Source organism: Phalacrocorax carbo, chromosome 26, assembly GCF_963921805.1.
Source record: "Phalacrocorax carbo chromosome 26, bPhaCar2.1, whole genome shotgun sequence".
Classification (NCBI taxonomy): domain Eukaryota; kingdom Metazoa; phylum Chordata; class Aves; order Suliformes; family Phalacrocoracidae; genus Phalacrocorax; species Phalacrocorax carbo.
This window is the reverse complement of record NC_087538.1, coordinates 2350741-2375716: the sequence shown is the minus strand read 5'-3', so window position 1 is coordinate 2375716 and position 24976 is coordinate 2350741. Positions and strand designations below refer to the sequence as shown.

The 24976-nt window shown below is 47.3% G+C and overlaps 1 protein-coding gene across 1 annotated transcript; it reads right to left on the bottom strand.

The window, feature by feature from the left end:
* On the bottom strand, positions 1 to 24319 carry LOC135317481 (protein ELYS-like; the record flags this gene model as incomplete). The annotated part of the gene is made up of 24 exons (XM_064473774.1): positions 24199 to 24319; positions 22739 to 22992; positions 19990 to 20170; positions 18995 to 19202; positions 17608 to 17724; positions 16563 to 16647; positions 14432 to 14582; positions 11859 to 11991; positions 11590 to 11771; positions 11024 to 11115; positions 8820 to 8904; positions 8643 to 8732; positions 8336 to 8480; positions 7832 to 7836; positions 7471 to 7566; positions 6611 to 6704; positions 5007 to 5130; positions 4824 to 4880; positions 3464 to 3610; positions 2524 to 2711; positions 2208 to 2352; positions 2000 to 2113; positions 208 to 355; positions 1 to 122 (listed from the first exon to the last, which is right to left on the bottom strand). Coding segments are annotated over exons 1-24 (3084 nt in total), but the record flags the coding sequence as incomplete, so codon positions are not given.
* Between the last annotated feature and the right edge of the window lie 657 nt (positions 24320 to 24976).

Sequence of the window (24976 nt, the reverse complement as noted above, 5' to 3'; positions counted from 1 at the left end):
CTCGTTTCCTACCCATAACTCTCTAACTTTGGCCAACACACGACTGCTGAAAGGTGCCCTTGGATCCACATTTCCTGCATTAGCTGGTTTTGTTACTGTTGAGATTGGCTTTGGTCTTGCAGCTGTAAAGCACGAGGGAAAAATGATCAGCCTTGTGCAATCAAAGCGATGGTTAGTTGTGCGTTATATTCCCCCCCTAAAAATTACCTTCTCTTGGTCCGGACGAAGGCAGATGGTAAGGCTTGGCTCTCTCTACAGCCAGCTGCCTCTGACCTCTAGGAAGGGTCTTGCCGTGCTGGGCTGAGAGAGAATTTCTGGCAACTGCTCTCTGTCTCCAGCGAGGAGCACAGTCGTTCTGATGAACGAGAAGCGTAAAGCAAGAAGTTAAATGTTACAAGAAGTTCATAGCACGGAGCTGTCGGTGCTATTTCGAATTAGGGAATATGTTTCCTCTACAGGTGCAGTAAAATACACCCCCTGCACGGAGCGGCAGCCAGTTCTGCCCATCAGCGCACACCAGCTTCACCCGGAATTTTTAGCCAAGCGGAAGGAAGACTAGAATAATAGCAGAACCTACAACTTTAAGTTAAAACCATGCCGGCACCCTGCAGAACCTCATTCTGACACGCTTGTCAGCACCCACAAGCTTCACATGGCTGACAAAATAGTGCCTTTCCCTTGTTTTTCCTGAAACGCCACTGCCCCAGGTGACTGAATCTCCAGGGCAGCGGCGGGTTACGTTGGACAAGAGGAAGTGAGGATTAAAATGAGGAAGAGAAAGCTGCCTACACACCCCTTCCCCTGGGATGAAAGCTTTCAAACGCAGGACCTCAACCTTCCAGAACCACCCCACAAGTTTGCTTCCCTGGGAAACTATGGTTCTGGAAAGCAGCAGATGGATCACAGAACCACAACAGAAGTTCCCATAACACAGAATTTGACCTGCCTATTTTGAGACTCAGAAGTTAGGTAAGAATTTCTGTCCAAAAAGTGGTAAAACGAAAGCTGTGGAATTGCAGACCTCACGCTATAGCTTGAGGAAATAATAAAAAGAACAACCCATGATGCAAATGTTGCCTGTGGGTTGGCACCCAGAGCTGCGTGTGAGATACAGAAGATGACATACAACACACTCTTCCTTCCACAGTGACCCAAACAACTTCCAATCATCCGAACCCTACGTAACGTACGTCCCTGAATATCTGAATGGTAAGAGTGGCTGACAGGAAAGATACTTATTGTGCTGGTTTTGGATGAGAAGGGGTTAATTCTCCTCACCGTGGGGGGCGGCTGCCTTTCCGGCTTCCCGCGCTCTGCCGCGTGGCGGGGGGGCGGGGCTGGGAGGGGCGGGGCCATGGTGGGGCGGCTGACCCTGACTGGCCAATGGCAGGTTCATTCCATACCATGTGACACCATGACCAGTATATTGAGGGTGGGCAGTGGCAGCGCAGAGGCGGCGCGGCGTCGGGTCGGTGGGCGGCTGCGGCGCGTGTGGTTTGTTTCGGCGGTTCGTTCCCCCTCTCCCCTCCCTTCCCCCCTCCCGCGGGGCTTTGCGCCTCTCGTTGTTCTCCTTTACATTGCATTTCTACTGTTGTTTCTTTTAATTTTAATTATTAAACTGTTCTTATCCCACCCCACGAGCGTTACCCTTCTGATTCTCTCCCCCATCTAACAGTGGGGCAGTGAGCGAGCGACTGTGTGGGGCTGAGCTGCCGGCTAAACCACAACACTTATTTAATCCTCAGACACAAACAAACTATTTGACGTGGAGCCAACAACAGCCTGGAACACAGAATTTCCAACTTCACAGGGTCGCTTTGGAGAAGTGAAATTTTTTGTTCAACTTTTAGGTTCAGCTGTAACGAAAGGTGCAGATGCTTATTGCAAGTATTTCAAAGAAGGGTGTGATAAAGAAAGCAGGATTCTTATTGAGCACTGTTAAATCTAGTTAGTAACCCCTAAGAGAACCTTGCACACTTGGCAGAACTTTTACGCTTACCATGAGATGAACGTTCATCGCCCGGTTCAGCTGTGGGGCTGCCGTACAGTTGGCACGCTGCAGGTGCCGGACTAAAAGAATCTCATGAGTCCGTAAAAATTTCTCCAAACACTTCTATGAGAAATAACACATTTGAAAACATATATGATGACCCTGCCTCTTCTCTTGGCAAAGACGGGGTTCAGATTTTCCTCTTGCCCACACTTACTTGTTCAGAGTCTGTGAAAGGCAGCCTCAGGAAGTCTTCCACTAGTCCCATCTCCCGACAGATGTCATACATGTCTTTTAATAGCTCTTCCTCCTTTAACTGAGTGGTGTGCTCCTGCAGCAGAGCCCAAGCCTCCACCATGCACCTGTAGTTAATTTTGTGAGACGTAAAGGCATATTAATGGTATCACCAAAAAGATGCCCCCCAGATATTGTGCTCAAAGTTCAAAGGAAGTGTAGGGGATTGTGATTTCTAGTGTTTGTTCTCCACCTCTCACAGTATTTGAGTGCCAAAATGGTGGCAGATATTTCTTTACCTATTGGACAACAGCACAGTGAGGAAAAGCCGCACTTCGCTACAGCTGGAGGCCGAGAGCTTCATCACCTGCATGTATCTGAGGGCTCGCCTATGCTCTCCTTGGCACATGAGGGACTGAAGAATTCGCACGTCTTGCCACGACACAGGTTTGGTTGCAGTTGGTTCAAGCAGCAGGGCCAGGGAGCTCTGCAGAAGGTAGAGATCAGGTTTCTTAAGATATAGAGACACACACGCGCACAACAAAACGATTCAAAAGTGTCTTCAGTGAGGGTGAATCTCTGTTGAATAAACTTAGATGGTGACTAATGAAGGGCTTGGTACCGGACAGGTAAATATAAATGCTGAAGTGTCTGCAGAAAAAAGATATTCCGTGAGCCGTACAGAACAAAGGGAGTCCTTTGACAGGAGGGATTCACACCTGGCCAGGATAACCAAATCTCCGTAGGCAAACATCACCTCTCGTAAAGACAAGTCATTCTCCCAGGCAAACAGGTTATATTAACATTGTGACGGGCAAAGAACAACCTTCAGCATCAGAGGGAACATGAATTAGATTGAAAAGTCACTTTTGCGGTCTTCTGTCTCAAGTCTTGCTGCCAGGATGGCAGTTTGAATAGTTAAAGTGCCCAAACCACCGCTTTTGAGAAAGTGCTCGACTGCTCTGCTGAGAACAACCTGAACAGACGGCTTTGGCAAGTCACACGTCAAGCATTAACGCTGACTTCTTCATTGTCTTAATCCATTTCCTCTGAACGTAATTTAAAACCAAACTGCAGACCATCACGTATTGCTGAAGGTGCTGCTGAAGCAGCATTACAAAAAAGAAGCTTCCCATGTTTTATCACCTGGTATCAGCTAAGCACCAGGGTTTTTACATCATTTGATAGATCATAGCATTGTATTGCAATGTGTGCCCAACTAAACTGTCACATGCTTACTTCATAGTCCTTGTGGTCTAGAAGCCAAAAACCTCGAATAAGCTTAACAAGGCCCGAAGGGATGGCAAAGGCAGCTGCGAAGGAGTTGACGGAAGGTTCTGTTTTGTTCGGAAAGGGATGCGTGATGTCTAGCAGCAAGTAAATTGTCTGATATCAAGTATCTAATTAAGGCTAATAGATTTGCAAGACCAACAATTTATCACATGAAATAACATTATTACTATTGTTAATAGAATATTAATAGATAATAAAAGGAAATAAGAATATCATAGTGGTAGGACGCAGAAAATACTCATGTATTAGTCTTGCCATTTCATGCTGTTGCAACCTGAAGATAGTCAGGCCCTAACAACAAAATTGCATTCTGAATAAATAACCAGAAAGACAGACTCTCTGATTTCTCTAAGGCATTCAGAAAGGTTGCCTTTCGATATTTAAACAGTTCCGTTGGAAACACAGGCTCCCTCTTTAGTCACTGGAGCCACCAGCTGGACATTCAAAACACGAGAACGGCCAATGCTTGATTATTAAAGCAAACAAATTCTACAGCTGGTTTCTTCCCTCCTTTCCAGCGTATATGAAACAACTGAAATTAGGGTGTCCTTACAGCACAGCTTAGCTCTGCATGATTAAAACTGGATTTAAACCAGTATGTGGATCACTCATCGGCAGTGTCACTCTCTCTTTCTGACAGCTGTTTTGGGGGGTCTATTCTCATCAGAGAGCTCCGGGGTGCAACAGCTTTAAAGCCCCTGCTCTCTAGGCTCCCCTCTCGGGTCAGGCAACACATAACCAAAGCAACACAGTGTATTTCGGCAGCTTAAAAGTTCAGTTTCTGCCCAATGACTTTTCCCTTCTCTCTCTCTATTATTCTGTGTGCCCGCACTTGTAACAGCACAAAAGCAAGCCCTCTTAGCTGTGCTGGAAAATGGATGATTTCAGCAACATCAGGTCCTGGTACACCGCTGTCAGAAATCCTTTTGCTCTGAAGCAGCACATTCTAGTGCATCGCTCGAGGAAGCAGCTGTTTGCTACAGCTGTGGGTGCTTCAAAAATGAAAAACAGTTTACATTTTGAGACAATCTAGGGGAGCTTTCTACCTTTAACATTGCTTAGTAAACCTGTTTTCTCACATCAGAAAAGACTTTGCAACAAAACATTTTAAAAATTCCTAAACAATCCACAGTACAAAGAAATCAAACAATGCTTCTGTCTGCGACTTAATTCTTAACTACACGTGTTCATCCGCAGTGCGTTTGAAGCACAAATTAGAAAATGCATCGAACGCGTAGGTGACAGACATTTCAGACCCCTGATGCGCGTATACTGGAGGTGTAACAGAAATAACTCCAAGGGATACGATTGCATGTTTGTGGCTTTCTTCAACGCCTTCTAGCAAATAGAGCTCCAGCAGTGCCTGGAATGAAAAGGTAGAAGCTTTTTAAAACTCCTCTCTTTGAGAAATCATTGGCTTTGGGGGAGGGCTGGGCTGGGGCTGGGGTTTGTGGTGGTGGTGGTTGTTTTCAGGGAACACAACACTCACCTGTAAACTAGGAGGTGGGTATTTCCCAGTTCCTCCTTCCTCTCTCCGCCACATCTCCTCAACTTGGTCTCCCAACTGGGAAACCATCCCATCGATCATCAGGCAGTCAGAGTCCCATTTGCCTCTGGAACAAAACGTAGCGAGGATTTGACAGAGGAAAACACTAATTCCAGCCTCTCGGTGTCACAGATTTCCTCCAGCCAAAACAAAACCAGCTAAAGCTCCCACGACTCCAGGAAAGGAACAAACAGACAAAGGCATGATCATGACTTGAAGTAGACTGGAAAGAAATTTCGGAGTCAGGTGAAAGGTGCTCATTAGATCCTAGTGAATTATTAAAGGAGCTCCAAATAGGAATCCAAAAAGCTCCCTTATTAAGGGGAAAGTTGCAGCGACCTTTTAGTTTTCAGTTTTTCTTTTGTGCCGCATTACTTGTAATACAAGGGCAGTGTGAGCAAAGCTACCCCAAACCTCACGCCCCCAGCGGGAGTGTTCCCACGCACAGCGGTGAGACCACAGCACGGCAATGTCAGGCTTTGGTCTCAGCACCTCGCTTCTGTTACTGAAAAACAGTCACGGTCAGAAAGCTGAGCCCGCAGCTGAATTCTGGTATCACCTGAAGCAGCACGTTTGCGCCTCTGCACGTGCCATCACAGTGACGGAGGGCTGGCCTGTGAAACACTGCATTCCTCAGAAGCCCATCGCAGGCTCCTGCGGGCTGCGACGCCAGCCTTTCATTTCCCGAGGAGGACGAGCAGAAGCAGCACGCTGGAGGTGGTGCTTCTAAGGAGCCCGTGAGCCTGTACGAGAGTTACCTGAGAAGGACGCGCAGGAAGAGGAGCTTGAAAGCCAGCGCCTGACATAGAGCAGCTTCCACCTGGACTCCTCCTGCTGCACCTTGCTCACGGTGCCACAGCCACGGCTACTTGAGGACTTTCTTTAGGTTACAGAACAGTTGCCAAAGAAAAATCTGTTCTCACCTAACCCAAGGCACATCACCATTATGCTCGTGAGCCAGCCCAGGAAAGGGAGTTCCCGTGAGGAAGGGGCTTTTATCCAGTAGCCAGGAGAGCGCTGGCCGTGCCAGCTGCATGTGACTCTGCCCATCTCCTTCAACGACACCGCGGTGCTTGGGAGTGGGAGATTTGGGCCAATCCCCTTATCGCCATCTATCACTGGTCATTGAGAGAGATTATTTTTGCTTTGTTTTTTGTTTTGTTTTATTTTTTTCCTAAAACACACTTTCTTCTGTGCCCAGAACAATTGCTCTGCAAAGGCCGTGCCTTGCTGACCTGGCCGTGACTGATCCTGTCCTCACCACACGACCTTTTCCAGTGGTAACAAATGACACAGAATTGCCAATGAATTACGTGCACGTCAAAACAATGATGGTACCAACAAAGGGCACTAAGCAGAGGTATATATCAATATTTCAACACGGGAAAGGAACCTCTCTGTTCAGCAGGACACACGCATCACTCCAGTCAAGAGTGTTGCCAGCAAATGCATGAAGCGTAGCAAATACAGCTGCTGATGGAAAAGCCACTTGCTGCCGCTTCTGAATTTGCAGTGGAACTGCTCTAGAGCTTTCCTGCACGTCCTACCTTGATAAACGCTCCAGTTGCTGTCGATGACCAGCGTAGTAGCTCCGAATCAGAGGATAATTGTAGAAAGGTCTAGAGAAACGCATCTCATCACCTACAGGCAATAAATAAGAAGTAAGTTAAAGAAGTCATATCACATTTTCAACCTACAGTTTTTGACTAAAAAGACAGAAGAACACACAAGCTAAGCATCAAAAGCACAGGCAAGCCTCCGACTTTGAAAGAAGCCCAGCCTCCTTCTGCCTTTGCTAAAAGAGACCTACGACACAGGACTCAATTCCTCCTTGTCCTAAGTGCCATTTCAAGCTTACAGGTGATGTAGCATCCAGAACATGTAGTGTCAGCTGAAGTTCACTCTAAAAAAAAACCCCCAGTTCTCAAAGGGAATGGGTTTTTAAACATGTCATGTGAACATGCGTAAGACAGTTAAGGCTGACAATAGGATTTATAACCCATCCAAATGATGAACTATTTCCAAGGTGTATTTTTTCCTCAAACAATCCCTAAAAAGTTCAAAACACGCACGTCAGGCTTTTACTGTAAAATCAAGCATTCCCGTGTTGGTGCTTTAGGAGTTACTTGTTTACAATCCAAAGATTTCAAGCTGTGGGCACGAGCAACTCCCTCCCTCAGAGGCTTATTGCTGTTTCTGAGAAACACCCCGGAAAGAAACTGCTTCCATCATTCTACACGACGTAGTTGAAAAAACAGTGAAATCTCAATTTCAGCAGCAGAACTTCAGCATCTGCTGTCACTGAACGGGCACGACTTGGTATTGATGAAGCCTTGACAAAACCATGGGGAAGCACGTGTTCATAGGAAGCACTGACTGCTACAGACGCGTGACAGTTTAGGCTTACCTGAGCCCTCGGGCAGGAGGCGGGACCCACAGAACCAGAGGACCACTCGTGCATACAAAGCTGCGAGGCTGGTCACCGCCAGCTTATTTGTCAAGTCTGCAAAACATGAAAAGAAGCTTAAGAGGACTGTTGGTGTGCAATTTCTTTTGTTTTTTATAAAGCTCCCCTCATTGCACTAAAGAGAAAGTAGAAAAATAACACGGTAGAAATCTTTGCCTGTGCATTTTTCACTCCGTATCACGTCCTTCTCTGAAGTAAAAGCCCACAATCACAAGCAACCCTTACAAAGAAGAAGATTCACTAAAGGTTTAATAAAAAAAAGTGAAGTTGGAACTACTAAATCCACTCATGGATAAGGCACCTGTTCTTCACGTAGCAGAGACGTTTACTCTAGCAAAGGGATTTTCTCTTTTCTCCTCAATATGCCAGGAACAAGTTCTAATAGAAACAGCTACAGAAACTCAGGCAACTCACTTTACATGTTACTTATTTAGGCTTCCTCTCTGATTTTAGTAATTTCCAATCCAATATTTGCATGCAATCACGCACTGCTGGCTGACAATCAAAGGGAGTATTTGTCACAGTGCCACATCCCGTTGCTGTAATTTCAAGCCGGGTGCTTGCACAGCTCCTTGCTGACCGCAGCCTCCCCACCCACTCGCACCAGCTCCCCAACAAACTCTTGCCCTGAGCTCAACGCGCGGTAAGTGGCAGCCCCAACCCCTCCATTTAAGCCCCTTCTCCCCGCTACATTTGACTTTCTGCCAATCAGCAAAACCAACAGAAGCTCCTCTTTCCACAATTACAGCCCCAGCATCGTTCCAAATCTTCATAAGACATACCAGAGAGTTAGAAATACTGTGACAAACCTTCTCCGGCGAGCTCTTGTGCCTCTGTTAGAAAACAGTTCAAGACTGTGCTAAGGTTGCTCAAAAGCAACTGGCGGTGCTGCAGAGCCTGTAACCTCTGCGGGTCAGTGGAGCTGCAGGAGCCGTCAAACAGCGCAACACCTTTTCAAGAACAGGTATGAAATCGTTAGCCTACAGAGCCATTGCAGAGTTTCAAAGTGCACTTCCAGATCTGCGGGCAAGACCATCTACCAGCAGATCACTGAATGAGCTCAACTGGAAAGACTGATTCTAGGTTTGCAGCATGGCTGCACTAGTACTCACATATGTCATCAAATTCGTGTTGTGTATAGATCACTCTGCTCCATGTCCAGTCAAGGGCAAACTGTAAATTAGCAGCAGAACTTGGCTGCTCTTTAAAAAGAGAGAACAAAAAAGAAATGAATCAAGAATTCCAAACGAAGAAACCATGCAACATAAAAAAAACATAACAAGTCTTACCTTTAGATGTCCAAAGCTTAATGCAGCCAGTCAGAAGCCCTACAGAACCTGTCTGGGCAGCAGCTGACAAGACCGCGTCTAACTGCTCCTCCTAAAAGTAACAGGCGAAATCAAAGGAGAATCCCACCTGCTGTCAACATCCCAACCACCAACAGTAAGTGCTTGTTTCTAACCCTACACTCACTCAGGCATCACAGGCTGGGCTGCTTGTTGCTGTGAGGAGCACATGGAATTTTTCCCCTGACACATCAACTTCCCAAAGGCTAATTCTAATCTTTATTTGCATGCCTCTGCATTATCCTCTCAATTTACTGCGTTCCAATTAACTATTCCCAGCAACGTGCCCTGCTTATACCCATGGCACATGGGGTGCAGAGAAGTTTGCCATCAGGAATGCGCGAAGGGGACAGAACAAACAGAACTCTGCAACGTTTGCATGGAAGCAGCGAAGCCAAGATCAAGCAGCTTTCCAGGCTATGAAGACATGAAGCAGTTACGACACCCCAAACATTAAGTTGTCATTTCCCAAAATGACAGAAAAGAAGTGAAACATTGATGTTCTAATAGGTTTCAGGTTTAGGCGCTTCAAACACTGTGTTCTAATGCCGTGGCGATCCTTCAGAAGGGCAAAGCACAGGCAGGCACAGACGTGCACTGTTAAGGAGTAGCTTAGTGCAGCTGGTGTTCTGGTACTTCTTCCAGGTGAAATGAACATAGAAACATAGAATCATAGAATCCTTAAGGTTGGAAAAGCCCTCTAGGATCAATGAGTGCAACTGTCAACCCAACACTACCATGTCTCCTAAATCAGGCCTCAAATGCCATGTCTACATGTCTTTTCAATACCTCCAGGGATGGTGAGTCCCCCACCTCTCTGGGCAGCCTCTTCCAAGGCCTGACCACTCTTGCAGTGAAGGCATTTTCCCTAATATCCAACCTAAACCTCCCCTGATGCAGCTTGAAGCCGTTTCCTCTCGTTCTATCGCTAGTGACCTGGGAGAAGAGACCAACCCCCACCTCACAACAGCCTCCTGTCAGGCAGCTGCAGGGAGCGATAAGGTCTCCCCTCAGCCTCCTCTCCTCCAGGCCAAACAACCCCAGGTCCCTCAACCTCTCCTCATGAGACCTGTTCTCCAGACCCTTCCCCAGCTTTGTTGCCCTTCTTTGGACACGCACCGGCAACTCTATGTCCTTCTTGTCCCGAGGGGCCCAAGACTGAGCCCTCATCAAATTGTCCTTTTTAGGGCTTTTGCTTTTTGTTTGCTTCTTTCTTTGGCTTTTTAAGCACATTCACAAGTATCTTTCCCTTCTAAATAAAATCATCACATTCAAAGCCATTTCTACACGTTCGAATACACACATCAGATTTCCATCTTTTTCTGAAAACCAGTCTCAGACAAGGAAACACACCGAGTACGACTTACGGTGGCAAACAAAACCCCAAACCAAGCTTCTTGCCCCTAATTCTGAGATTTGTCTTACTCACATTCACAAGCAATTCCTGCTCAAATCCCTAACAAGCCTCTGAATGATCTAGTCTCAATTCAGCAAAGGGTATGACAAATTTCTGCATTTCCCAATTATTCCCAACGTGGAGCTGACATCAGATCACCCAATCTGAATGGAAGAGCCTACATCAGGCTTGCAAAAGAAACAGCCTATGGGCCAGGCCAACCTGCCAAGACGTTCATGTTAGCTACCACACTGTGCACAAGTGCGCTTTGCCCCAACGCACCCCCACAGATCTGGTGAGGAATCCAGTAGAGAGGAAGATGAGGGCAGGGAAAGACTGCTCTCCCCTTCCTACCAAGTGCTCCTCTGCCTGAAGGTTGTTCTGAGGGAACGATGCTTCCTTTTCTCCATTCTGTCCTCTTTTCCCAGCTCATCAGGGATCAAAACCCGAACTCAGGACCACGCAGGCAGTTGCACTCATTGATGAGAGAGAAGGAACACCTTTCCCCGACTTTCTCTTCCTGCTCCTACAGCAGCGCTCTCTTCCTTTCTAGACATTCAGTCCCTGATCGTGCTTCAACGGGAGGCAACGGTGGGTTTACACTCCCAAGAGGGGACCTCAAACATTACATTTGATAAAACTGGCAGGGTACAATTGCAGTTACGCGTGTGGATGGGCAGGAGGAGCATTAAATGGTCCCTGACACCGAAAGCAGCGCCATGGAAAGCTTAGGAAAGCTCCATCCCTTGACATTCTCCATAAAGACACAGTAAAAGCTCACCTCCTTCTGGAAGCCGCTGCACGTCACATGAACAACTCCAGAGCTCAGCAGGCACGTGCCATCTGCAGAGACAACGAACGTTGGACAACATTCCATACTCTCACCGTGATGGTAGCACCAGTTTACATTTTTGTCACAGCAACCTCTGGAAAGGTACAACTGAGTACCCGTTTTCCTCATGACATCACTTACAGCCTTTTTTAGAAAAATAATGGCTGAGTGTAGAAATTTTACCTCCGGGGCTATCGAGGTGCTGCGCTTTGAGCTTCAGCCCAGAGTCATTTCATTTGATCTCCAGCACCACCTCACGGGCTGCGTTACAGAAGCACCCAACCCCCAGACCCAGCCGCCTGTCAGGCAGGTGTCACAACAGCACACACTTGGTCAGTACAACGTCATCACAGTTGGGTGGGTGGGGGGTTGGGGTGTTTCGGTTTGGTTGGGTTTTTGCGTGACAAACAGTGACCAGGAGAACCAATAAATGGCATTTGAGCTCGGTTTAAGCTTATCACTACTCAAAGCCGTGTAATACCTACCAAAATTATAGGTGCTTGGATGAAAACACAGCTCAGGTTGTGGGTAAGAAGGAGGAACTCTCCAGCTTAGGCTGCGCTCCTGCACCACAACATCCAGAAGGAGGTTTGGAGCAGTCGTGCTTGTCACAGCGTCCAGTGACCACAGTGCAAAATAGGGGCAGTCCTGAAGGGATTCTTCTGGCCTGAAAGAAAACAAGTGCAGAAGCTAAACGCCGACTTTCCAGTGAATTATGGGGAGGGATACTGAAACCAGCTTCATAAAAACCTACCTTAGTGAGCCTGGCTTTTGAGCCTCATACCAGCAGTCAAAGTCAAATACACCCAAATAAGTAGATGGTTTTCCCTGGCCGCGTGTGTTCACTTGCCAGCTGAAGACAGAGACACTGGTGTCAGGAGATATGACTGGAAAAGACAAGACATTGTTTCTTATTGGGAGAAAATACAATCTATCTGACATTTTCAAAACATCACTTTCTATTTTGGCTTCATTCTGTTACGTCACTCATGAAACACAACACTTGACTAAGAAGAATTTTAAAAATGTACACCATAGCATCACCTCTGTGATAGGTTTCAGTCATGCTGCCCCCCTTTGCGAGTTCAACCTGTATCCGTCCTAAGACAAACCCAATACACAATTGTCAGGTAATCAAGTTTCCCATACAGTAAGAGTGCATCAAGATGGTTAGAAAAAAAACAAAAACCAAAAAACAACCCACCACCCTAGGAAAACATACATTGCTGCTTTTAGAAAGCATACAAATTCTTGTCGTATACACTTGATCACTCAGCTGGCATTATTAATTTCCAGATTCGACTCGATTACAGGTGTTACGAATAGCTCCTTTCCAGCACAGTCAGAATGAAAGAACACAATTATCACACAAAACAAACACCAAAACCCAACCCCAACAAACAGGAGGTTGGAACAAAGAGTTTAACATCAAACATTGACCATGTTACACTCGGGTTCTCTCAAGAAGTGGCATGGTCTGTCGTCTCTGGGGAGAAGGCATTCTCCAGATGTGAGCAAAGTGGGGGGTGCATCCTTTACCCTGACAGAGCAGGGAACCAGGAGACAGGTCATTTGGCAAAATGGGTCTCTGTTCTCTGCTGAGTTCATCAGGGCTGCTCAGGGAGCCTCCCACGCTTTACTGCGTGTCATCGTGAACTTCTGTGCCCTTTCACTTGTGTGAGCCGCTGAAACTGCCTTTGAAGATGTCAAGTAGTTTCATAAATCAGAAGCCAGCTTCCTTTCTAACCTCAACCCACATCCAACAGAAGCTCATGTGGGCCTACAACTTGAATAGTTTCTGGATAAAAGCTAATGAGGAGCCATCAGAAAAATGACAGGCATTTTTCCATGCCTCAGACTTCATGAAAAGGGGACCGAAAGGGCTTTTTTTGTTGGTTTTGGTTTGGGTTTTTTGGTGGGTGCGCCTGTTGGTTGTTTTTGACAAGGTTTTAGAAGGCCCTCTCCTCAGAATCATGCCACAGGTGGAGAAAATCCAAAGGGGTTTTCATTAGATTTTGACACGCTGTTGTTAGAGGATGGCACCCCAAAAGAGGTGGAAGCTGCCTCTTCAGGACTAAGACAAAGCTAATAAACACAAATAGCCTAGAAAGTCACGCCAGTGTCGTCTTTGTAACAGCAGACATAAGTTAAGGCCAGTAAGAAGAGAGGGAAGGGCATTCACACACCCAAACAAAAGGCTGTGAAAGTTATCACTGCAGCCGGCTCAGAGATGTGCTCAGAGCATCACTGGATGTGCAAACCCAGAGATGCACATCTCATTATTGCAAGGTAATGAAAGACACCAGAGGAGTTTTAACTGTCGATCCGGACAAGGGAAGCCAGAAGCTATTGCTTTAAGAGCTTGTAGGTGTAGGAACCTATTAGACACAGAGAGGGCAAAGTGCACAGGCAGATCATAGACTCGTAGAATCATTTAGGTTGGAAAAGGCCCTTAAGACCATCGAGCCCAACTGTAAACCTCATACTGCCAAGCCCACCACTAAACCCTGTCCCACAGCGCCACGTCTGCACGTCTTTTAACTCCCTCCAGGGATGGTGACGCCACCACTTCCCTGGGCAGCCTGTTCCACTGCTTCGCAACCCTTTCTGTGAAGAAATTTTTCCTAAGATCCCAACTAAACCTTGTGCTCTAGACCCTTCACCAGCTTCGCTGCCCTTCTTTGGACACACTCAGCACCTCAGTATCTTTCTCGTAGTGAGGGGCCCAAAACTGAACACAGGATTCGAGGTGCAGCCTCACCACCGCCCAGTAGGGGGGGACGATCACTGCCCTACTCCTGCTGGCCACACTATCTCTCATACAAGCCAGGATGCTGGGGGCCTTCCTGGCCACGCGGGCACGCTGCCGGCTCATCCAGGTGCTTGGGGAAGGTATCAAACAGACCTGGCCCCAGGACCGAGCCCTGGGGAACAGCACTCGTGACCGGCCGCCAGCTGGATGCAGGTGCAGGCATAGGTTGGAAGAGGGGAAAAAAGAAAGTTGAGGGAACATTCCTAAGCAATGGAGGGGATGATCCTACTGTTCAAAGACGAGAGCTGGAGGAATAAAATGACTGACAGGCGTTATAGAGGTGACCCCACCATACATCGCTACAGCATGTCAGCAAGCATTGAAGGGAAAAATAGGGTTTATTTTAACAAGTCCCACAGAACCTAAGCACCCAGTTTTTCCTTTGAAATAAGCCCAAGAAGTTAGTCTATACAGATACTGAAGACTTTCAGGCTGTGGGTATGGAACAGCATTCACTGCTTGGATGCCAAAGCCATTTAGTTTAGAACAACCAAACACGGGCATCAGGAACAAACCTTCATCAACGCTGCCTTCTCTGTCAATGCAGTTGGGAAAGATTTCTACAGCCTGACAGCTGAGTAGTTTGGCCTTGCTGCCCTGCCCTCTCAAGGGAAAGGCTCCACCCGTCAGATCCAAACTGTACTTTTCAACACAGGATGCCAAACCCTGCGGAAAAAATCACAGGCGAGAGAAAGGTCATTCTGAGAGAAAAGCAGACATTATACCTCAGTAGGAAAGAATGTCTATGTCTAATAGAACCTGCATATTGTACTGTATCTCTCCCAGGCGCTTAATCTGATGGCAAAGAGAAACTACAGCTGACAAGCAAGAGAACTGAGTGTCAAACCGTAACGGGTAAGTTTGGTCGTAAAAGCTTTGCACATTTTCAGAACTGAGCATTTCCCTCGCATTACTGGTTCTAAATGTGTTTTGCAGAATTCCTTGCACCATCCCGGTTTCTTCACAAACCTACGTATTTATCTAGAAAGAGAGATCTGAAATAATGCCATACATAGGCATGCAAAGCGCTTTGCTCCATGACTTGATCACAGAACTGATGAAGTTAGAGGAGTCACGGCCTTCCAGCAGCCAAAGCTCTCTTGCGAGGCATTATCTATAGGCACACACCGCTAGAGTGAAAGCCCATCCCTCGGGAGTAGCCATGAGAACGTCTTACTGAGTCACACTCTTCTCTCAAACCACGTCAGCTCCTGCCAGCTCCTCCTCTCGCCTCCTCAGGGACTAAAGGGTGAAATATGCCTCCCTGCCTTCACCAAGTGCAGCCAACAGCAAAACAACCCGGCGGACATGGCATGCACGTGGGCAAGGCGTTTAGGGGCACGAATTCCTACAGAGTCAGCCAACTACTTTGAGACCTACAGAAACTCCAGCAGGATTGTGTGGAACCTCTGAGACCACCAATTGCTAAGCAAGCATTGACCGAAATACTGTCTTTCCAAATACAGCACTTGGTCAAATGCTCTACCCTACAACACATGGGTGTGTGGATTGTGGACAAAGAGCAGCTCTACAATTAAAAACCAACCAAACAAAACCAAAAGCTAAGCAGCTAAAAATCTCCAAAAACCTACCAGAGAATAAAAAAATTGCTTGTACCTCATTCTACCCAAGTTTCCTAAAGTTTCACAGCTCTAGAAGGAACTGGCATGAGACAATCCATTCTCGTATGACCTGATATGTTACATTTAACTCACCTACTCTGAGAACAGGCAAGCTTTCTCTTAACCATTCTAGGAAATACTACTAATAAATATCAAGGCTGTAGAGCACAGATCCTCTCCTACCGCACCTCAACAGGAAAGACATGCTCTGAATTAAGATTACTTTCCCATCAAAAAGATTTTGCAAGGGTTTCAGGCGTAACACTGAATAAAATTATACGTTCTAAAAACGCGTCTTCTATCTGTTAGATAACAGAGAGGTAAGGCTAGTTCATCTCTATTTTAAACACAACCTCTTTGGAGCCACTTCTAAAAATTTACATATACTTTTTTGACCAAATCAGACCACTCTTTACTGTATTTGCGTATTTTGCTGGCTTCAAGAGCAGAGTTCGTAGGTAACGCAGCCAAAAAGTAGAAAGAGTTCTCTTTAGAGCTACGAAGTTTCAGGACCAGCACCGAAGAGACCCTGCAGGTGAGCGTCCTGTGAAGTCCTGCTGACAGAGCTCAAAGGGAAAACAAGAATTTAAACCTGAAGACCGGAACAGAATAAAGCTGTACGCCCGTGTTTTAAGGAAGGGAGACAGACAGAACCTTATTCAACTCTGCAGTTTGGTTAAACAGAGCTACTCAAAGCCCTGTCTTCTCTTCCTACAGGCCATTCACTTGGTGTTTAAATGAAGAATCATTTTCTTTGTAAAAGCTGCTGCCTCTTCAGGAACTGAATTTATACGGGCTCTTTGCAGACGGCCCTGGCTGGAACACACGACACGGCGGTATGAAATTGTACGACTTCTTTTCAAAAAGTATGGACAAAGGCCGTGCCCGGGAAGACTCAGCAAAAGATTCTTTCTTTTTAAGTCATCTCTGAATTGTCATGGTCAATATTCCCCCTGCCAACTTCACTGATACTCCCTTAGGGAAAAGGACTCTTTCCATCCTTTCACGGACGTGCACGTCTTACCTCGTACATGGCTTGTCCTGAAGCCGAGCGCCTCCTGTCTGCGAACGCTAACTGCAACAGATGTAAACTCACGGCATCGCCTTCACTGGAAAAGGTACAAATGATGACATTTGGTTACAAAGCTGCTTTATAGTCCTCGTTACCCTTTCCTTAGGTCTAGGCTGAGGTTTCCTGAATAGCACTGTCTTGCTGAAAAGAAAAACAGCCCTTCCCAAAACCTAAGAATTGGTCACATTTAGCTGCTAAACCACAAAGGAGGAAATATGGACACTAACAGCTTCTGGGGCAAAGGCTACCCATACAATCTGGAAGCTTCAAGATGTTCTGTGGAGTAAAAATGGTTGCGAACAGTTCTTGGCATTGAAGAGCTCGCAATCAAAACTGCTTTACAGTCAAACTGAAAAAGATTGCCACTCCATGAGCAGCCGAGCTGAGTAAATAGCTTGCTGATGCCGAGAGGGGCAGATCTTTCTCCCCTTCCCTTCCCACCAAAGCTCCAGTCCCTCCCCTGCACACACGGCACCTTCCACACCCTCCTTTCAGTCATTAGCCCAGCAGGAAACCACCGACTTGGCTGCTGAGCACCTTCCCTGCCAGCCGAGCTGAGCTGGCTCACCAAGGCTCAGGCTGGCACCAGGGAACCGGCCATGCTGTCACCTCCTCCTTTAGGGGCAGCAGGCTGGTGGATCCGCACCGTTAGTGCTCTGGAGCTGCAGCCTCCACTGCACTCCATGGTATTTTCATACCACGGTGTGAATATCAGGCAAATCATGAAGCAGTCATCAGGAAACAAAGGAAGCCATTGAAGAATGCCAGCACAGAAATAGAGCCACTGTCGCTTTGCTGCCTTTCAGCAGGGAGGAACTAGTAGGTCCCTCTCCATCCCTGTTACATCCTGTACAAATCGCACCGTCAGCCCCTTCCATACCGGAGAGAATCTCCTGCACGGCTAATTCAACAAAACAAATACACGTGGGTCAACTCTAGGTGAACAAATACTCAAAAAAAAAAAAAAATCAGTGGCCGATAGTAAGCTTTTATTCACCTTTCTTGCGTCGACTGAACAGCCCACAAGTAGCAGCAGTTGCGAGGATCGTGCTCAGGCTCTTGAAAAGTAACGGCGCAGACAGGAATCCTTCCTCCTTCAAGCTGACAGTGGTGCCTGCAGGGTTAACAAAAACAGAAAGCAGGTGAGCCTGGTGGCCCTGCCTGTTTGTAGAAGGGGAGAAGCATCTTCTGAGCAAAGAGCCCCTGACGTGCTTCTCCTCAAGGCACAGAAGGTCACACTCCCGTCTCAAACAAGGGAGTCACGGGAGCGACTGCTTTTGATGCAACAGCCACGAGGTGAGGAAATTACTGTCCAGCACGGGCAATAACCTGGCTTTATCTCCTCCTCTGCCTGCGGAGCAGGAACATGAAAGATTCCTTCAGCTGCCAGGCAAAAGATTCTTCCTACTCTTGTCGCCTGCTTCAATATTGAACTGAAAATGCAGCCTCTCTTCTGCACAAGCTGAAAACAGCGCCAAACACCAGTAGTGTCTTGTTTCTTTACTTGGACTATCTAAAGCCTTTCTCCTCCAGACTTCTGAACCTTCTTTGCACCTTCACAATCTATTCTTGCCCCCTCACTATCCCTCCACTCTCTATTCATGCCGCCAATAGTTCCCGGTGAGTCACTGCAGATTTGCTTAAGTGAATCCCGATCTGAATTGGGTCAGATATTCCAGGGGGGATTGCTCTTTGGCAGAGCTGAAATCATCTCCCTAATTTCTCTGTTGCTTATCCCTTGACATGACCCTTATTCCCCCTCCAAGTGTTCCAAGCAGACTTTCATTCCCATGCATCGCTGCCTTGGCATGGGTCAGTCCCCTCTTTTGGTCGAGGCTGAAATGTGGGAGAGAATGTCTTTTCAGCCACAGATCAGCTCTTGATCCTTCATGTCTCACTCCTTTCAACCGGGACGCTTTGAAGAATATGATCACCACAATCCCATCATTAACATACTTCAGCCTTTCAATGGGTGCCCTCATTGCAGGAGCTGGTTCTGAGAAATAATGTCTACAATCTCTTTCATTGAAACACACACAACTCCTGCTGTCACTGAATACTGCTGGTGGAACAAACTGCCTTATGGAAAGCAGCTCTCTCACACCCTAACTGCTTGACAGAACCCAGAGAAGGGAGCTTTCCGCAGTTCCTCAGCCCACGGGCACAATAAGGAGAACAATCCCAGCCCGCTGGGCAGAAGGCGGCCCACTGAATCCAGGTATGGCTCAATGGTTACTTCAGAAGGGGATTCCTAAACAGGCCAAGATTACACTCCACATTTCCCTCCCTGAAAAAGGGCTCTTTAAATTAACAGACTTCCTCCTCAAGCAGAGCCTTGAGAGCCCTGCACCTCCAGGCGTGACCAAGTGCAAAGGCCGACTTACTCCCACTGCAGAGTTTTCATATTCCACAGTGACAGGGAGCCGTCGGAAAAACCCACGGCGAGCTGGTTGCTTCTGCTGATGTAGCACAGGGTCGATATTGCTGTTCCTGAAGGACACTGTAACTGAAGGCAGAGATGTCTCCCTTCCCCGGTCACCATTTCTCTTCTTAGTGGAACTCCAGCAGCAATTCTGGTGACAACTACTAGAGCTACACGCACAAAACCACACAATAAAGGAATGCGTTATGCCATTCAGGTTGCATTTGAAACACTGACGTGACAACATGTATAAACTAATGCTACCGTCCCCGGCAAAATACCCATTGATGCAATACTTTGTCTGCTCTTCCCATTTTGTACGCACTCAGAGCACATAGGAACTCTCTGACTGGACAGGTATCCTCGCTCCTATTTCAAAACCAGGTGAAAGCGTAACCTCCATAGACAAATTCTTCCTGGGCTCTGCACATCAGCAGTTTGGGCCTCATGGTGAAGCTACTTGAAGTGACACCAGCTCCCGAGGCCACTCTTGTAAGAGCAAAAACAGCGTATGCAATCCGAGTACACCAAGTACAGGTTCCGTTTGGTGAAATGCAGGGATTTTGGTAAGGCATATTTACTTTAAAAAACAAGCCTCAACTTTGCCCCAAGTCAATGAACAGAAGCAGAAGAACATTCCCAGGAAACAGGGCACGTCCGACACACCTTCCTGTCAGGCAGCTGCACCGCCTCGGATGGTCAGATTCCTACCCCTCACTGGTGAGAATCACCGTGACAGAGGGACCCTGGTGGGAGGGGGTATTTGTAACCTTAGGAGGAGTATGAAGCCACTCCCATTTTTAATCCTTTCAGGGCCAGACGATGTCAAACCGCCACCTGTCATCAGCAGTCATAAACGTCTGCACAGCAGTAGCTTCAAAGTGGGATGCGTGTTGTTGATTTAAAAGACACAAGTTTTCTTACTTTTCCGTTCAAGTTTAGAAACCGCAAGCTCACCCGATGGTTCATTCTCCCTCTGACTGCAAGAGAGATCATCCAAACCAAGGTCCACCACAAGCAGATGACCAACATCTGTCGCCACCGCTGCCACGCCACAAAACCCTTGCAGAGCCCGGTGCAGGTGCCAAGGCCTCACGCTGGCTCCTCCGGGGTTAGTTATGGGCTCTACAGCAGTTACCTACAGGAAAACTACAAGTTAGTATTTAAGCTCTTTGACGAGCTTTGATAGAAATCACTCAAAAGTGAAGCCAGAATCAGCCCATCAGAAGCAAGAAAGTAAATACAGGTTTCTCAGACTTAAAAACACAGCATTGATCCCAATTATATCCAGACAAAACAAACAAACCAACCAACCCCCAAAAATGTCCTGTACAAACATCCGTTACTGCCTTCCGTTTACGGGGTTTCCTGCAGGGATTTCGCTGAGCTCACTCCAACTGCAATGGTGCAGTCTGTTATCACAGCTTACCAAGTTCCATTTTCTACTTAGAAACCATTAACTCAAAGACAACACAGAAAATGCGTTAAATGCAAGAAACTTGACCGTATTTAAGGGACTGGAGTAAGAAAGGCCAAACTCACTCTCGCTCTCCCACGGCCCCCAGCCCGTCAGCACTGGGATACAGCCCACGCCTTCTTTGCCAAACAGGTACTAGGGCAAATCTCGGCTCTCAGTCAGACGCGGCAGCGGCCAAGTTGCAGGGGAGACACACCGCTGCCACGGCAAGGGAGTATTGTTACAGAGAGCGGAAGGGAGATACCAGCTTAGGGAAAGTTACACCAGTCCTCATTTAGAATCAACAGAGCAACCAGGGAAAGCAGAAAAGTTTTCAGTGCCGAAACAGCGGCAAAAAGCCCAGCAGCTGGTTCGCCAAAAGCCAGCTCCGGCTGAGGAGACGCGCACGCTGCTCTGTAACACGCGGAGCCGCCTGCCAGCAGCTTTAGTACAAGGCCCTGATGAAGACAGACCTTTCCGCACCTGCAGCCCCTCCCGGGACAGCCCTGACTGCTCCAGCAGAGACACCAGCACGTGAGGGCTCCTGCACTAAGGCTCCACAACAAAAGAACACGGGCTGCCCTTCAGCCTCCTTGCATAATGTCACACAGTGACACCAGGGAGCTTTACATCAACAGCAACCTGTTACACGACAACGGAACAGAGCAGTGAGCACCACAAGGAGTCCTTTTTTTTAATATATTGGGTTTTCCTCCCCAGAGGTGGGGAAAAATTGACCAAACCTCGAAGCCCCAAAGTTCTCTCCTCTCCCGTGTCAAGCACTTGCTGTGACTGCGCTGCCTGGCAATCTGCTACAGAATTTACCTTTCCCCTGGGCCACAAGAATTCTACTCCTAGAAGTGCCCGCAGTATTTGAGACAAATTTATATTGTTTCTGTCATGGTTTCAGCTGGGATAGAGTTAATGTTCTTCACTCTAGCTGGTATAGTGCTGTGCTTTGAAATTAGCATGGAAAAAAACCTGTTGAGATAACACACAGATGCTTAGGCTGTTGCTGGGCTTTGCACGCTCTCCTACACTGCTGCCAGCTCCTTCTGGGAACGAACGCAGAAATCCTGTCTCAGCTCCCTGACTCTGCATGCTGCCCTTCTGCCTCACACAAACCAGCAAGAGTGGGGAAAATACCATTCCAGAGCTCTGAAACATGCAACCCTTATAAACCAATTTAATACCGTTAATGTTTTCAATTCAGATTTGCTTTTACAAGTCTGAATGACTGCACGTCTATGTCAGCACACAGCTTGCCTTTCCATCTCAAACGCTGAGATTTATCAGGACGATCGGCAAACCCACACAGCGGAGCACCAACCCAGCTCAGCTCGTTAGAAATCACCACCACACAAACGCTCACTGCCAGCAGTCACACTGTAGCGCTACAGACAAACAAACCCCGCCTGGATTCTAGCAAGTCAAACCAAACCACGCTCTGGAAAGCTGAGTAATACGGAAGTATTTATCTGTCGCAGATTCTAAGGTGGTAAAGATAGAGGGAACCTTGATGTTCCATTACCTTAAGGTGACTCTTGTCTACACTCAGATAAGGAGCCGAGGGGAAAGGACGTCATTTGAGTTTATGGGTTAGAGAAGGCAGGGAAAATTAGCAACATTACACCAGAGTATCCCACCGGCACAAGCACCATATGCAATAAGCAGAGGTTCAAGGGCTTCAGGCTGAAAGTCAGTCTGTAACCACCTGCCAGGTAACGCAGTGAAGCCTGTTTTTTCCCATCCTAAGTCAACAGAAAAATGTGCTTTGCTCTGAAGTCACCTGCTTGCTAGTCCGAGACTCCTGGGAATGTGCCGAAGTCAGCTACAGCACAGCCATGGAAGTCTGAGATGTTTTAAAGACAGTATTTCTGACATAATGAACCATTCAGGACATGTATGTTACCAACACTTGAAAGGCAGGGTGAGGACGAGTTCTTTGTCACTCTGGCTAAAAAAAAAAGGTAGTTTTCAAGGCCTTTTTGTCAAAGTGGAGAATGAGGTAACTACGTGCTCTACTGTAAAACCAGAAAACTTGTTTGACTCTCTCAGCAAACTCAAAGGATAACGGTACCGTTAACCCCATAATTTCACATCAAGGTGCTCTCGACTGGACACTCTGCAGTGACAGGATGATGACACAATAGAGAAAATGGACGTCCTAGCAAAGAGACGCTCCAAAGCTGCTCCTGAAACAGCGTTATGCAGCACCTGACAACGTTTCCCCCATTAAAAAGCACCTACCCTTCCTGGCAGAACTACTGCTGTAACCACGCTCGATGTTCCAAGGTCGTACAGGCAGAGAACACTTCCCTCTGCTTCTCTCAAGCCAACCAGCAGCCCCGTTCCCGTCTGCCAGGAAACCTCCTTCACCACGCGGATGGTGGGAGGCTGCTCACGGGCTCCACTGAAACGGTGTGCAGAGAGCCGCTCTCCCGTCACAGCGCTCACGACCTCCAGCTGAGGGCCACACGCCAGCCAGGCCAGCCCATCTCTCCCTGGAAGAAGAGAAAAGGCTGGCTAAAGCAAACTCCCAGGAGAGGGTTGAAAACAACGGGAAAATCACAATCACTGCCCCTTTGCTTCAACAGAAGTAGCTCACAGAGCAAGAGAGGCTTACCGAATTCGGGTCGATTATTGAAAATCACCCACTGAATCCTCAACCAATGCATCGTAAAATGAACCACCTTATTATTTTGCATTTGGACTTGGCATTCCTGCACTGAAGAATTCTGCTTGTTTGGGATAAAGATTACAATAGATTGGTCTCTAGTCTTTATACCATATTCAGCTTGGTTTTGCTAGAAATCATCTAAATACATATGAGAATACAACTCCTAAAGCATACTTCAAATATGGCAAAATCTCAGCCAATTCTTTTCTAGTTGACTAACTTTGCTCGACACACGCCTACTTTGGGCAGGGATTTGGACTTCAACAAGGAATTACCTCAAAATGGGCACTGCGGGAGCCAATTTCAACTTTTACACGCGCTGATCACAGAGAGAAGTTAGCACATTTAGTTTCACTGAACTACTTCCAACACAAAGGGAGTATTAACTCAACTACTGCACTTACAGTCACACAGAGAGATTCTACATGGTCTCAGCAGAAGCCCGGACACCCAGGCAGGCCCCCGGCTCTACCTTCAGATCACCGACAAAGTCAGCTACCTCATCTGCTCAGCCGCTCTCAGCAGCTCTCCCGGGACACTCCTCTGCGTCCCATTAAATGCTCTGCAAACCTGGCTGCAGCGCCTAACAGGGCTTTCCTCTTCCTTCTGTTTTTAGTCAGGCTAGGAAAGAAAAAGCAGGGGAGGCTGCCTCTCTAACACTGTGGAAAAACTAGTTCTGCACGGGATGTTATGATGGTACCAATAAATACAGCCCAAAACCACACCAGGACTTTTTTGAAAACTGCCTTTCATTCCATTAGAAGTTGAGGAGGGCTCACTGACTTGCCCGTGTTATTTTAATAGCTCAAGACTGGCGCAGGCTGTTGTCCTTTCAAAGTTTAACTCTACTAATGTTTTAATGTTAACATTTTTCATCATTTTGTCATAGTTCATCCTTTCTGTTCTCTCAAAACCTGACGCACCTGAGCAGCACCAACCTGACACAGCTGATGCTGTGACCCCGTGCCTCAGGTCACCTCCAGGCAGTAACAACTTCACAGCAAGACCCAATTTCAAGGAAAAGGCTCACCTCTGGAAAACCGCCCACGCAGCACAGACCCTCGGGTGAGCTCATCTTCCCCAAGAGCCTGAATGGTCACCTCGGGAAACTGCAGCAGGCTGCTCGTTACCTGAGCCGCGAGGTCTCGCATTCTTCACTGTGAATAGAGAAGAAAATGCAAAAAGAGGCTCCTGACAGCCAGAGACATTTCTGAGATTGACAGAACTTTCATCCCTTTGCCGTGAATAATCTCCCGTCCACCTCCTGCGGCTCTTTTCCTTAACAAAAGGGCACTCAGGACAGGTTTGGATCTCACAGCAGAGCAAAAGCAGAATCCTTTGCTTTTCTGATGCCTACGAGATCACCAACAAAAAGGCACGCAGGGGTACTGACAGGATAAACAACACGGGGAAAAAGCCCAAGACACTGGAGTCAAGTCAAGCAAGGCGGCACGAGTCAGAGAGTGAGCTTTGCATTAAAAAGCTCCAGAAAATAAATAAGAAAGAACAAGTTGAGAAATTACATGTTTGAGCAGAATCACATCCAGCCAAGTCAGTGTTCTGGGATGTCACCGTTGACTGACATGTAGTACATGAAAGTCAGATTCAAAGGCCAACAATGTTACGGGCTTACTGAAGGAAAAGCTACAGATACGGTCAGTCGCAGCTGCAGACGTGATGTCACAAACCAGGTTCACTTCAGTGCCACCAAAAGAGAGGCCTTGCTGCTGCCCCCATCTCTCCATCTGCTCCTTCCTTCTGCTCCTGTATCCCTGTGCCTTCCCTTGCCCTGACCTGCACACGTTTTA